This window comes from Monodelphis domestica, chromosome 7, assembly GCF_027887165.1.
Source record: "Monodelphis domestica isolate mMonDom1 chromosome 7, mMonDom1.pri, whole genome shotgun sequence".
Lineage (NCBI taxonomy): Eukaryota > Metazoa > Chordata > Mammalia > Didelphimorphia > Didelphidae > Monodelphis > Monodelphis domestica.
Window position 1 is genome coordinate 65109781 of NC_077233.1, and position 16165 is coordinate 65125945.

The 16165-nt window shown below is 38.5% G+C and overlaps 1 protein-coding gene across 1 annotated transcript in view; it reads right to left on the bottom strand.

Annotated features, from left to right (window-relative positions):
• Positions 1-16165, bottom strand: part of NUP210 (nucleoporin 210) — a 187670-nt gene that overhangs the window by 31954 nt on the left and 139551 nt on the right. Inside the window, exons 22-28 of the mRNA XM_007500347.3 lie at positions 12100-12227; positions 11745-11880; positions 7763-7825; positions 7137-7316; positions 4424-4504; positions 3293-3424; positions 2313-2471 (exon numbers count right to left, since the gene is read on the bottom strand). Of these exons, the coding sequence (XP_007500409.2) occupies positions 2313-2471; positions 3293-3424; positions 4424-4504; positions 7137-7316; positions 7763-7825; positions 11745-11880; positions 12100-12227 (879 nt within the window). The remainder of the gene's footprint in view (positions 1-2312; positions 2472-3292; positions 3425-4423; positions 4505-7136; positions 7317-7762; positions 7826-11744; positions 11881-12099; positions 12228-16165) is intronic.

Consider the following 16165-nt stretch of genomic DNA (forward strand, 5'->3'; position numbering starts at 1 on the left):
TACAATGTCCAGCTTTCCATGGTTTCTCCTCTGTTTCAGACAATCAGGGAAGAAAAACATATAAGCAAAGAAAGAAATGCTAATTAGCCCCCTTCTTCTCCCTCCCCCCCCCCCCAGCTTCTTGGTAGCTGGGTTACTGAAGGACTAAACCAAAGAGTTGCTGGGCTAGAATTCCTACAGGTAGGAAAGATGGAGTCAGTCATAATCTCATTCCCTAAGTGGGAGGAGACCTTTGAGCTCCTCCAACTCCAACTTGAGGCAGGAATCCTCTCTATAACATCCTGGGAAAACATGATTCTTGACATATGTTAAGTCATAGGACTTCCTTGTATCTACACTTTGTGAAATACTCAGACAAGTACCAAAGTTTGACTATCATCCTGGCTCCCTATATCCCTGAGAATGACAACAACAACAACAACAAAATCAGACCAGGGAATGGCATTTCCCTATCCAAATAAAATTCTAGTTCTTTTTCTTCTTATAGTATGGCAACTTCCTGTAGTCTTGGCTGCAAATGGGTAAGTGAAATATTGCTGCATTCTGTCCTACATGCTTGTGGGATTAGAAATTACTTTATTTGGACCCTAATACAAGGGTCTGTTAGAAATTTATTAAACCAAAATAAGGGCCTATTTTGAATTTTTTTTTCCTTTCTCCCAAAAGTTTTAACTTTCTTCCATTTCTCTTTCTCTCTTCATTATGTTTTTGTTTTTTGTTTTTCTCTTCTTTTGATAATTAACTCATATACCCCCATAACTCAACCATGCATCCTAACCTGAACTGGATGTTTCTTAACACTCACTTCGGGGTGGGTGTGGGGGATTGTATTTTAATAAAAATACAAGGTTTTGAAATTTTATTAGAGAAAAGATCTTCAAGGAAAGAAGCTTGCTAACTCCTAAATCCTGAGAATGAACTGTTGCAGAAAGATGCCAGAAAACCTACACTACATCAAGAAGATCCAGAATGAGCTTTGGGTGTGGTTGATTGAATTGAATTGAATTGAATTGAAGTTTGACTGAACATTTATTTGAATGTATACTCTTATGCTAAAAGGGGACTGCCCCCTAATTGGTTTTTGTCAATATGCCCAGCAAACATTCGTTTTGCTGTCTGTCTTTCTTCTATTTCCTTCTTCTATATAACTATTGTAATTTCCTCTTAGAAGGTAAAATTATGTATGCACCTGCAGTTAGAAAATTTGGAGGTGCAGGATGATTATGTTTAGTGATCAATTGGGGAGACTAGTTTCCCAATCATCATCAGGGGGTTTGTGAACTTTAGATAACTCCACCCTACTTAGTCTAACAAAAACAGGAATGTCTACACCCATACTTAAGGATTAAGTATTTAGAAGGATGGCCTATGACAGACATGTGCTAGCAAATGAAAAATCAGAAACAACTGACAGATCCCTGGGCTGTCCTAAGTCAAGCTTAAGCTACCATTGGTACATGTGAGATGCAGGAAAGTGATGTAAAACCGTCTATATATTTCACGTCACTTCCTCTTTCCAGACTCTTGGCAGAGAGGTGGCTCTGGTGGCAGCTTGCTGAGCATTTCAGCATCTTGGCATGGTGGCAGCTATTGTCCAGTTTTGGCGGTGAATTTTCCTTGATTCGATACTGGGAGAAGCTGAGTAGCCTAGTTCAAGTGAAGCATCTTCACTGAGCTTTCTTGGAGTTTAGGCTGATTCTTTTCTCCTTTAAATTCCAAACACTATACTCTTAGAAAAGCCTCTAATCTTCTTCAAAGACCTCATAGCAGAGGTCTTTGAACTCCCTCTGGCACAGGCCAAGTGGGAGGAATTCTATACCCTCTTCTCTCTCTTCTCCTTAATTCCTTCCCTCTATATTAATTAAAATCACCATAAATTTCCAAACTGACTTGGATATTTTATTTGGGGGTATATGAGTTAATTATTATGGCATCCAAATAAATTTAGATTAGGTCACAACCCTAAAATTATCCTTACAGTCCTCTGCTTAAAAATCTATAGTGAGAGGAATTCACTGATTTCTGAGACAGCCCACTATGTGATTGTTGCTCTAAATGGTATGCAGTTTGATTTTACGTTTAGCCAAAGCCTGACTCTCTTCTAACTTCCCCTCTTTGTCCTATTCCACCATTTGGGTGTATATGTTGTGATGCCCATCTCCTTCTTTTCCAGAATAAGTCTACTCCCTTTTTGACATGGCAACCCTTCCCATACCTGAAGATAGTGATCAGATTTCCTCTCCCCAGCTTCAGACACCCCTAGATCGATTTCTTGTGTTTGCTACTTCCCTCTCATGTGTCCTTGTATTTACCTGGATTTGGATTTCATCTGAAAGCTCTTTTGCCATGCCAAAGAGCTGTCCTTTTGAGGGGTCCAAGGCTTTGACCACAACCTTCAAACCAGTTCTCCCCTTCACTCGGCCATAAACACTCATCGCGAAGTTATATTTGGATGGGAGCCGGAGAGAAGCCTGGAACATGGGGAGCAGAGCCAATATAATTAAAGCAACAATCCTAATCAACATTCTTTCAAATACAACACCTCCTGGTTTCTGTCTAAAGGAATAGGCCTTTTTCAAACCCCAACTTCAAACTGTTTCAGGGTATAGCCTAGGACTCAAGTGGCATATCATGGTTCTGGTGCCAAAGACCTAGTCTGGTCTTTGCTTTCTGTCTCTATTTCTTCCTTCCTATTTCTTTCTGGTCAAGATAGCTCATAAAACAATGAAAAAAATAAACTCCAAAGTAATGAGAAATAGCAGTCACCAATAAAACAAAGACAAAATTAGAAACCCCACTCTCTATTCCAAGCTGTACATTTCCTCAGTTACTACTCCTGGAAGCAGATTAAGATATTAAGAATAATGCTAGATTTGGAATAATGAGACTAGTGTTCAAATCCTGGATCACTCTCCTTTACTATGTGATGTGATCAAATCAGCTAAACTCTCTGAATCTTATTTTCCTCATCTAGAAAATAAAGACAATAATGTTCTGTGAATAATGGGCATTGCAAACCTTAAAGAATGATAAAAGCTTAAGTTAATATTAGTTTTTTCAGATTCATTTATGAGCATAGAAACAAGGATTTTTGCTTAGCTACTCAGAAATCTCTAAAAAGAGAAACCCTAGCTTTTGATTCACTTGTATCTCTGATTTACAGATAGGATGCCTCCTATTTATTCATATCACCCACTATGCTGGGAAATGAGCCCAAAGCTATGAGGATTGAGGGCCTCTTCTAGGTCATCTGTTGGCAACATGGTGACCCTAGTGAGGCATAGATAAATACCTCATTATGTCTTGCTCTGACATCCAGGATGTCTCTCTTGGTGACAGACCAGTGAAAAGTTAGCCCCGGAATGGCATTCCCAAAGGAGAAAGGACTTTGGCTGTTGGTGATACCTGTGACGTAGACTGGCATCTAGGAGGGGAGAGGACAAGATGTATCACTATTAGAAATGAAATGAGATATAATAGAAGGTAAGTATTTACATTTTTAGCATAACACAAAGCCATGTTATAGGAGAGGCACTGTGATCCAAGTGGATTAAAAAGTGGCCTCCACATTTGGGACATCCCTATACCAATCAAATCATAAGTTCAGGATTTAATCCTATACCTAAGACAAGGCTGTCTTCAGATACAAACTGTCCTGTTTTGTTCTCAATTGCTTCGTCTCTAAATATGATCCCTAGTCTGCAAGCTTGTTGAGGACAGGGACCATGACTTTTCCTCATTTTTCACTTCTCCCCATTCCTTTACTGTTATTCCGCCCTCTTCTCTAGGGTCTAACACAGGGGTAGGAAAACTGTGGATACTCAGTACTTAATGGTTGAATTGAACTGAATTTGGGTGGGGGGAAGAGGCGGAGGCAGAGACAAACCCATATTGGCCATTGTCCCTCACCCCTTTGACCATGTCCCAGGGAAAGGAATGAAGAACAAAACCTAACCCAGGTTATTTGTTAATTCTATATTCATTTGATCCAAGAGAGATAAAAAAAAGGAAGTTTGTCTTTTTGATTTTGTTTTTTTTTTAACCAAAGCATTTCAAAGCATTTTAACCAAAGTATTTCAATACCAGAGAAATTAAGTACAAAATCCAGCAATGATAGAAAAGAGTGTCAGGATCCCAAAATCTTGAGTGCAAGATGCTCTAAAGAAAAAGATGGATTCTTAAAGTTGGTGAAATTGGTGAAGATGGTTAAGAAGATCCTCCAACCATCATCACTACCCTCAGCTCACTCCTCCAGGAATATGGAAGTGGAACCAGAATATACTCTAAGGATCCTTACATCTTTAATATTCTATGGTTCCATGGTTCTATGACCCCAAACTAACAAACTAACATGAGGAATAAGATTATGACCTAACAGCATGAAGGAATGAAAAGGATCAACATATACACCCCTTTGTCTCACCTGGGTCCCAGTCTTCATTCTTGTGATTGGAGCTCGAATTCTCACAGCCTTGAGATATACCACCTCCACATCTACTCGATCCTTTTAAAGAAAAGGTTTAGAATCTCTGAATGGCACAAAGGCCATTAAACAGGCTTCGAGTTAGGTCTTAGGGCTGAAGGGTGTGGGCAGAGGGTCTGGTACTTGCCAACAAAGGAGGCCAGGAGGAAAAACCATTCAACTAGATAGTGTAGTTAGGAAAACTGGGTTATAGGACCCAGGAGACACAGCATTAGTAGTGGACTGTGTTCAGATCTCCAAGTTGCCAACCCTGGATTCAGTTGGAGCTTCCTACCTAACTATCTCCCTTTTCATCTGTCTGAGATTTTAGAGATTCCCCTTCCCAACAGTACTCCAACTCTAATGAAGATACAGATCTGTAGAGAGGGAAAATCATTTATTCAAAGTATTACTTTAAATAAGACCAAAGATTTAGAGCTGGAAGGAATCTCAAAAAGACACAGATGAAAGAATTCACTCTCTTTACATGGTCCCTTTCTCATCAAGTTTCTAACAGTTTCAAATAAGATGGGTGACCTTTTAAAAATCAAGGCCTTGAGGATAGAGAATTAATTGCATGCTTAAAATAAAAATCAATTCCAAAGCATTATATCTTTAAAAAAATAATAATAATTCCAGGGGCAGTTGGGTAGCTCAGTGGATTGAGAGCCAAGTCTAGAGACAGGAGGTCCTAGGTTCAAATCTGGTCTCAGACACATCCCATCTGTGTGACTCTGGACAAGTCACTTGACCCCCATTGCCTAGCCCTTACCACTCTTCTTCTGCCTTGGAGCCAATACACAGTATTGATTACAAGACGGAAGGTAAGGATTTAAAAAATAACAACTAATAATTTATTCTAGTATGTTAAATTATATTCCAAAATGATAAGCTATCTAAATATAGATGATCAAACCATAAAAAATGTAGAAAAATGGATGGATACATTTTCAAAATTATGTCTAGGATGGGGGTGGTGATAAAAGGTAGAATTCTTAACCAAAAGAGATAGAGAAGATGACAGCAGATAACACAGACAAATTTGATGACATGACATGGAAATGCACAAACAAAATCAATGCAGCTCGGCTAAGAAATAAAACTCTAGATGGGGGGGGGGGGATCTTATCACATATCTCTAACAAAGGTCTGATATCAAAGCTATGTAGAGATGAAACACAAAGGCACACATATCAAGTCATTCCTTAAAAATCATTAGTCAAAGTACATGAGCATATAAATCTCCAAAGAAAAATTGCATACTATTAACTGTCATATGAGAGATTGCACCAAATCAGTAATAGGAGAAATACAAATGAGAAACTACTCTGAGATTTTACTTTATGTCCAGCATATTGGCAAAGATGGAAATAGTCGATTCTGGAAAGACTGTAAGAAGATCAGAATGCTGATAATGGAGATATAAACTGTCCAACCATTATGGAAAAGAATTTGCAATTCCATTTTTAAAAAGTGGGCTAATCCTGCAAAGTATGTACCCTGAAGAGATAAGACAGAAAATCCTTCAATGCATGCCAAAAGATTCATAGTAGCATTTTCTTTAATAGCAAAGAACTAGACAAGAGAATACCTATCAACTGGGAAACAGCTCACATATAAATTGTGACATATGAATATAACAAAGTATTATTATGGAATATTTCCATCTTTCCTGCGATATGTATACCATGGAACAAATATTTATATTGGGAATGCCATCATCTCTAATGCCACCTCATTCTACAGGTTAATTTCTGATCTTTCTCCTTAGTACAATTAAATTTCTCCACTGGTGGAAGGATATAGTAAAAGAGCTTCATTTCTATGGCCCTATTTCAAACTTGTTTCTCAACCAAGTAAAAAAACCCAATCCATGTCCAATCGAAAACCCACTATAATTAAGCATGAAAAAAGTCTACAGCTTGGGAGGGAAGAGAGCTCCTAAGAATCTTCCTGGAATAGCCAGGTTCTCTGTCTGCCCCCCTTCCTCGCTTTTCTAGAAAGGAAACTGAGTTATAACTGGAGGCAACCAGATGTCGAAAAAGAGATAGAAGATTGCTCTCTAGGCAAACAGTGGAATTTGGGGAAAATTTCCCAATGGATAGCAAATTTTAGTTGACATAGTAATGAAAAGATATAGCCTTCTAAATTCTTCCCCAATAGAAGCAGGAGATTGTTTGGGGATGTTTGGGTCTAAGAGAGATATACATCCTGGGGCTGAAGGATCTTCATTGTAACAGGTATATTAAAGGACAAAAGCAATTTGGAATCACTTAGCTAGTCTGGCTTTTGCAAATGTCATGTGCCTTTTGATTGACTAAATATTTGTTCATGAAATATATTCTTTTTTCCTCAGGAGCATAAAACCAGGCATAAAATCTAGTCAATGCTCAATTATTCATGCTAATGATAGTCAGGTCTAGCAAGATTCACTGAAATGGTGTGGATAATCTATATATATACTCTCCCACCCAAATTTCCACTAGGATTATTAAATTTAAAAAGCAAAGCAGACAAGAGAATTTTAGTTCTTTTTCCTTCCTCTTCCTAGCCCTCCATGGACATGCCAATGACATAAAGGTCAGTGAAAGGAGGAGGAGGAAGAGAAAAAGGACAAGAAGTAGTATTCCACAATAGCCTGAGATAAACAAAGAATACTGAGGGGGTACATTACCTGAGACACTATGATAACTTTTCCAGTCTCTGCATCAACAGCTTGAACAAGCCCTGATACTGTCCCATTGCCAACGGCGAGGCCCCTGACCAGACCAGTGCTGTTCACTGATGCAATCTTCTCATCACTGATGGAGAAAATGATGTTGGATTGAGGTTGGGGACCTCCTTCTGAAGTGATCTGGAGTTGTAGAAAACAACAGTGAGCACCAGCAGCATCTCCTCTAGTCTTGCTCTGCTCTAGTTAATACTTGTATAAATTTCCATTTTGCAGATATGACGGGTTCATTATAGACAGCAACTCATCTTCAGAGAGCTGACACTTATTTTGCTGAAAGCATGTTGACTGTATCCAATTTAAGCCTCCATTCTGACAACAAGTTATAACAGAAAGATGGCCAAGTGTGGACATGTCTGAGAGTTGGAGAATCTGGGGATAGGAAAAACAGCCCTCCACAGAGGGGCATGGATACAACCCAATCTATGGTCCTCATTAGAGTCCAGCACAGAAAGACTAGAGGAGTGTGAAGGGTCAGTGAGTGGCATCCACTGGACACAATGTCACAAAAGCACTCTACTCCTGGGGTAGGACCACCTTAAAGCAAGCAAAAGAAAACTGATTCTCACCTGCATCATTGCACCAATTATCAAAGTAACTTTTCTTGGTATCAGTCTGAAGGGAGGAAAAACCTGATGGTGAAGAAAGAAATGAAAACAAGTGGCTTTATGTTCTTGTCTCAAACCATTTCAGCCAAAGCTCGGTCTGGCAGTGAAAACCCTGAAAAATCAATCTTTAGACTATTTTAAAATGTTCACAGTGAAAAAAAAATGGATCTGGAGTCAGAGGACCTTTGGTCCTGCCATTTCTTACATTGTGACCTTTGGGCAATTCACATAGGGTAGTAACTCTCTCTCTCTCTCTCTCTCTCTCTCTCTCTCTCTCTCTCTCTCTCTCTCTGGGTCTCAGTTTCTTTTCTACAAAACAAAGGGGAACAAACTTAATGGCTTCTAAGGTCTCTTTCAGCTCTAAATTTGTGGTCCTATAACTTGATGCATATCAGTTTCCTTTTCACAATCTATATTAAAAACACAAAATGACCTACTCAGTGTTTGCCAAACTCAGCATCATCTGTCTCTAACTTTGCACAGGATGTCACTCAAGGATGTAATACACCCCTTCCTTTCATCTACCCATTAAAATTTCTGGCATTCTTAAAGGTATAACTTATGTACCACTTCCTCCAGAAAGTCTTCCCTGATGCTCCCAGCTGTGAGTGCCCTTCTTTTTCAAATGATCATGTCTATACCAATCTGTTTATGTACTGCATGCATGCATTAGAAAGTTCCTTGAGGGCAGAGGCAGGTTTTCATTTTGCATATGTATCCCTAGTGCCTAGAGAAGCAGTGTGGGAGTAGTGGATAGAAGGCCAGCAACAGATTCTTGACCTGGATTCATGTCCTCTCCCTGCCACATGTTAGCTGTGTGACCCCAAGGGCACACTCTGTGCCCCTAAACTTGTCTCTAACGCTATACATTACAGAAAAGATGCTGCTCTGAATTAACTAAAGGAATCTCTTCACTTGGAGTTTCCTTAGACACATAGATCTGGACCAAAATGAAAAACAGAGACACCAATGCCTACTGAAGTGCCTTGCACATAACACGCTTACTAACTGATGGCTGGATTGGGTGGATAATTAACAATTCCCTACACGTACCCCCAAAGCAAAAGGAAGGTAATCTTTACAAAATCACCCTGTCAGAACAGCTGCACGTTCCCAAATTACTTTCATGCTTCAAAAGAGAATAATAACAATCTTTCACATATGCATAGTTGATAAATTACTTTGTATTTCTTTTTTTTCATAATTTGTATTTACTTATTGTATATACGTATCCCCTAAGTCAGGGGCTTTTTCTCTTGCTTGTTCTCTCCTCCTGCTTTGTCTCCAGTGGGTCCAGCATAGTGGTTGGCACATTACAGGTTTAAAAAAACATAAGTTGAACTGATCTGAACAAACTGATTTCACACTCATTTTTGCACCAGGGCAAACAAACTGAGGTTTTCTTAGATCCTGGTTGGCCTATGACACTTGAGATAATTGCAATGCAATACAACCTCATTACACTTGGCACCCAAGTGACTCTGTTTTGTTTGGGACAGTCTAGCATTGTACCTCCAACGTCTATAACCTAGAATATATATTATATATGTTATTATATATTATGCTACATGTGTACATATATTTATATACTATAACTTAAAATAATTTTCTTCCTTTCTTCAATTCTTCCAGATGTTTCATACTGATATAATGTCTTAGAATTGTTTTATTTTTAAATCAAGTTCATATTTGCTGGTTTTGCTTACTAAACTATGCTATATAAGCTCTTTAATGGTACTTTTTGGTTTATATCTTTCTTTGTATTCAATTGAATGAGCATTTAACTAGGTATCTGCTAAAATGCTAGGTGCTCAGGATACAGAGACAGAATGGAAAAAAACCCCATCTCTGCCCTTCAGAAAATTGCATTCTACATGAGGGAATGTAACGAATGTCTAAAGGGAAAAGTACATATGTGTTTATTTGGGTAGGGAATTACAGTAGCAGCTAGGAGGCACTGAAGAGGCTTCTGGAAAGAAGTGGCATCTACAGGGATTCTAGAAGTCAGAGGTAAGAAGGGCATACATTCTGAGTTTGGGAGAGATCCACGAAAAAGCCAGAAGCTAGAATGTTGATTTCTGTGACCAGCTAGCAAGTAGGACACAGAGTTTGTGAAGAAGATTAATAAACCTATAAAAAGTAAGCTGATGAGAGATTGTGAAAGTCTTTAAATGCCAAGCAAAGGGACACAGACTGGACCTGGGATTTTATTGTAGAAGGCACTCTAAGATAAAGAAACTCCCTCTCCAAGAAAGAATAGTACCTCTTAATAAGTGCTGAAGAGAGCTGCCCATAGCACCAAGAAGTTCAATGACTTTCCCAGGATCCCATAGTCAGTGTGTGTCAAAGGAAGGACTTGAACTCAGGTTTTCACAACCTCAAGGATGGCTTTCTAAGCCACTACACCATGCTGCCTCTTATCAAACCAAGGGGTTTGCAATCTATTGCAGAGATAATAGAGAATCCCTAAAAGTTCTTGAGCAAGGTCAGACATGATGTTAAATGAATGGATGATGTAGAATCAGAGGATTTACCATCAGAAAAGACCATCTATCTATCATCCATTTCAACTTCTCCTTTTACAAAGGAAACTGAGGGAAGGGAAGTGACTTGTACCAGGTAACAAATAGCAAGCTCAGAATTTGAATCCAGATTTTCTGATTCCAGATGGACATCTCTTCCCATTTGCTCTATGCTCCTCATAGAAGACAGCTTCCTTGTGGAAGAACATAATATTTTCTGTAAGAGTATTATTTATCGGGAGAAATGCATCCCATTCCACTAGAAATGGTTTCATCTGGAGAAGCAAACCAAATTAAAGGGCCTGTCAAAAAAGCCCAACAGCACATCATGACAGCTACAGAGGAAGTGGAAAGAGAGCTGGGGTGGGGGGGAGGGGAGGAGCCAGGCCACAAGTTCTAATCCTAGCTCTGCCACTAACTCACAGGCTGGCCTTGGCTTAATAATGTCCCCTCTTAGGGCTAGGGTTTTTTTACCTGTAAAAAGATGGCTTGGGACTACATTCTCTTCAAAGTCCCTTTGGGCACCACATTTTATGAATAATTCATCACCAGCTTCTAGATGACATTGAGCTCTCCAGAAGATGCTACAGTAAACAATTAGAGGTGATTTCTTGGCCAATATCACTACAACCTAGGGCACCTGAGATGTAAATAGGTGTGCACAAGCTCCTGGGGAGTTCCTCCTGGGTGTGAGCAGTTGCACAATCATTTTTATACAACCATTTCTCTTCATCAGAGATGCTCAGTCCTGACTATCTTGAAGGGCTACAGACATTTTTAAGGGGGTTAGTTCTGCTCTGCAAAGATCACAAGGAAGTGGGAAAAATCAGGTTTTCCTCCCACCAACACCCATGCAGTCTGCATCAACTCCACCCTTCTGTCTCTAGCAAATGCAACAGTGCATGCCAGTCACAAGGTTGAGTGTTCGTAGGTCCAATTTGCCTGTGCTGAAAACTGCTAGATTTTCTAACAATGTGCCTCCTGCATTTGCTTAGGCTGTGTTTTTTTTTATTTTTTAAAAATCATTTATTAAAAGTCAATTATTACATGATAATGTACTTATTTGAACTTATTCCTTCCTCTCTAGAGCTCGATGTACTGTGGAGAGACACACTGAGAGGCAGTACATCCCTCAAGTCTAACGCTCCCTTGATTGGCTTTCTTTCTCCTAAATCAGCCTTATTGCTTGCTGGCTCCAGCTTCCTTTGGGGTCTATTAAAATCCCACATTTTACAAAATGGACATTACCATGTACAGAGAACCATGCAAATGAGGAACTGATGATCATCTGTTTGCTTCATTTTCCTAAGCAGCTGCAACATTTTAAAAATCATAAAAATCTTAATCCACTTGACTTTTCTCTTAAGCCCTTCCAAACAAGCCCTTGATGATGTGACAGCATGCCAAGTGTCACTCCTTACCTCGATTTGCTGTGGGGCAGAGTTGATTTTTTGTCCAACTTTATCAGTCACAGTTGCTGTCAGGCTAGTCTGCCCAATGGCAATTCCATGGACTAGAAATGTGGCAGTATAGTCATCTAAAGCTTCGCTGAGAGCCCTGACATAGAGAGGACAGAGGATGAAATAGAGACCATTAAAACATATGAATTCACTGTAGGGACACGGGGGGTTGGCATCACACTGATACCCCTCCTTCCTAGCTGAATCTTGCTCAGTGTTCCCAGGTCCCATTCTCAGGAGCCAGTGCTAGACATAATGCTGGTGTCTAAAAGCCAAAAGGATTCCAACATTTCAGGTGCCCATGAGGGAAACTCACTCTAATGTGACAATCTGGGATGCTGCTCGGAGTCTTAAGTCCATGAAGGAGAAATACTTGGTCAGAAAAGGCTTCTTGGAGAAATCCAGCACTCGGACATATGCCTTGACACTTTTCCCAATCTCCACCTGCAATACATAATGGATAAAATTATTGATGCTTCCCATAGAAGGACTGCAATGTCCAGAGTAAAGAAAGCATATCCTTAATAAAATCCTGACTTATGCAGTAATTTATAATATGGATTTATAAAGATGAAGAAGTTGTAAAGAATACAGAGTGCTCCCTGAACTGACTGGCTCATGAATCAGGAAGGCCTAGGTTGATTCATTTCCCCTCTCTGAATCGTGGGTCTTGATCCTGGTTAAGTCATTTCACCTTTTAGTTGTCACTAGAAGAGAATTTCCTCACCCTAAGTTGCCTATTCAAAAGAAAGCAAAAGTCTACAGGGGAAAAAAATATGAAGATCATCTAATGAAAGCTTAGGTCATACAATAAAAATTTATTAATTAAAGTTAATTAAAATATGTCAATTTGGACAATTTCCATATTAAAGAAATCATAAAAGGAAAAAAATCTTTGAAAGACTTTACATTCTAGTCAATGCAACGACTAGCCAAGACTCAAGAGGACAGATGATGAAGTGTGCTCCCATCGCCAGATAGAGTGGTGAGATACTCTAGGTAGAGAAGGAAAAATTTATTTTTAGATATGGCAAATGTGTGGATGCATTTTCTTTGGCTAAGCTTTCTTTGCTAAAAGGATTGTATTTTTCAATTTTTTACTTGGTGAGGATAAGGGAGCTAGTAATAGCAGTGACAAGAAAAGAAAAGAAAGACAATAGGGTCAATGAGCCATTTCAAAATTCAATGAAAGGAACAGAAGGCAGTTCCGAAAGACACAAAGACAAGAGGGACAGCTTTGAAAGTGATATGTTCAATATAACATCTGCTTTGAAAAAAACTAAGGATTTGTAATAGATTCAAAATTTCATGTATAATTTTTTCATTCACTTTATATTCAGAAATGTTCATTTTTAAAAGTGTTTGTTAAATTCAAAATGTTTAAAAATTAAATAAAAGAATATATTTATTTGGAATTTGTAAGAATTCTCCTAAATTATTCTGCCATACCTTTAATGTCCTAAAGTCTCAATAGGAGTCAACAGGATGAGAGGCAGTTTAAAAGCCAAGGCTATGTCAACAGGAATAAAGTGTACACAACTGGGAAATGTTCTGATTTCCTGTACTTTGACCAAACAACCTGTTGAATATACATGTAGAGAATTCTAGCTCTTAAATGTTAGAAGGGATATTGATAAGCCATAATGAATTCTGAAGAAAGTATACATTATGGTGCAGGAATTCAAAACCATATTATAGGAAGATGAATTGAAGGAAGTAGAAATTGTCAGATTATGAAAGAGAAGACGGGAGAGTAGGGGGTAGGAAACTGGTTCGATCATTTAAAAAATATAACTGAAAGACTGTGAAAAAGAAAAAAAGAAGCCTTGAGGCTAGTGGGAAGAAGTTTTAAGGAGGGAGAAATTGGTTCCATATGAAGAAGACTTTTCTAACATTTAGAACTGCCTCAAAATTAAATAAGCTATCTCAGTAGGGAGTAAGGTCTCCATCATTGAAGGCCTTTAAGTAGGGATTGGATGACAACTTGTTATAGAACAAATATATGAAAAGGTAACTAAGATTAATATATGGGTGATATATACCAAATGAGGATTTGGCAGATGGGATCCTTGAGAAGGAGTGCCATTTGACAGTTTGAAATCAAAGAGGGAAATGCTGGGAAAAGTAGCATGAATGCCTTAGAGTTCATGGAAATATATTTTTAAAAATCCTAGGAAAAGATAAGTAAAACCCCATGGCCTAAGTAAGGCTCTAAGAGGGAAGAAGGCCCAGGAAGAATTGGCAAAAGCTGGAATTTATCATGTCATAACCAGAAATGATTCTGCTAAACAACAACAACAAAAAAAGGAGAGGTGTCTAGAGAGTCCATTGTGGCTATACAATGTGCTTACTGTCAAGCTCAGATTTTTAAAGGAAACACATAAAGGATGGAAGCAAGGTCAGGTAATTGAGGACATATATGATGAGTGGCACTTACATAATCCTATAAGAATAAAGGCCAGAATGGTTAAAGACTAAAATGAATTGAGCCTTCTGATAAATACTAAGGATAACAAAAGGATTTTTTTATCCATACTAGATGAAAGAGAAAGAACAAAGGAAGAAAAGTACTACCATTTGGAATGGAAGGAAGGATGATAATAGGGTATGGATCATAGGATCCTGAATGCAGAGCTAGAAGAGAAATTAGAGGCCACTGTGTCCAAACATTTCATTTTATAGATGAGGAACTGAGGACCCAAAACATTAAGATTCTTCCCCAGGATATGGAAAGTGTTTGAGGTAGGATTTGAACCACCAGTTGTCCTGGCTGTTTTATTAAGAAAAGATCATAAAATCATACATTTAAAAGAGGAAAGGACCTCAGGGGTCACCAAGTCCTACATCTCCATTTTATAGATGAGAAAGCTAAGGATTAGAGGGGTTAAGTGGCTTGCCCCCGCCACACAATGAATGAATGTCAAAAATGAGATCTGAACCCAGGCCAGTGCCTTTCCACAATGTGATGCTGCCTCTCAAAAAAGAAGTCTTAATCAAATGTAATCTTATTTTTCTCAACCAATCAGAAAGCTTTTCAGAAGAATAAAAGAAGAAAAATAGCTAGTGAAGAATGAAAATTCAAAATAAATCAAGGAGTGAGAAGAGATAATGCTAGGATTCTGTGATTCAATGATGGAATTATAAAAGTTCAGAACACTGAGAAAGAGAAAACTTGTAGGTCATGTGGGTGTAGAAGGCTTCATGGAAAAGCAGCAGCCAATGAATAGTGCCAGGAAAATGTTTCAGGCTATGCAACAGAGCAAACATTTTGAGCAATCTGGAATTCTTCAAAAGTGCCCATTCATTTATAAACAACAAATTCTTTTTCCATATTCATTAAAACAATGACCCTAAATAATTCTACTGGATAGTTCTTTGTTGGCTTACTTCCAGCTCCTGTATGTACTTTCAGTGACTAAATTTCACTCTTCTAAAAATATTCCATAGTTCAGGGTTTGTGCTAATTCGGTCCATATTATTATGGTTTATGCTATCACCATTAAAATTTCACCAAGAATCAACAATGCACTGGTCCCAAGGGAGAATAACCAGACACGGTCCCTAACCAGCTGGTTTTCAACTTAAATAAGCTACTGGGCATAAATTCTCACTCAAGGCTAATAGGAGGGAGAAATGTACAGAATTCATACCAAAATATAACGTCAATAGAAATGAATAATTCTGACATAAAACCATTTATTTGCATCAGTTGAAAGACTGAAGATAAAAGAGTGCTTGGAGCCCACTTTCACTGCCAGGCAATTAAACAATTAATGAATTAATAAGCATTTATTAAATGTCTATTGTATGTCTAGCTCTATGGTGGGTGATGTGGATACAAACGCAAAAATCAAACAGTCCTTTCCCCAAAAGCATCTCACATTCCATCGGGGAGTATGTCAATATACGAGAATATACAAGATAAATATAAGCTAATTTGGGGGGTGGAAGGCACTAGCACCTGTTTGGGAAGGGGGCAACAAGGAAAGGCTTCATGTAGAAGATAGCACTTAAGTTGAACTTTGAAGGAAATTAGGGATCATAAGAGGCAGAAATGAAAAAGTGGGGCATTGCAGGCATGAGGAATAACCTATGCAAGGGCATGAAGTAAGAGATGGAGTACAATGCATTATTAGAACAGCAAAAAGTCAATTTAGCCAGATTGTAGATTGTATTAAAGGGAGTAATACCTAATAAGGCTGGAAAGATTGGTGAGAATCAGGGCATATAAGGCATTAAATGGTCATCAGAGGAGTTTGTCTTTCATCCTAGAGGCTATAGGGATCTGCTATATATATATATATATCCTTATATTTTACTGAGTAGTATGACAAGATCAAACATGTACTTTGGGAAAACCACTAATGATAGCTATGTGAAGG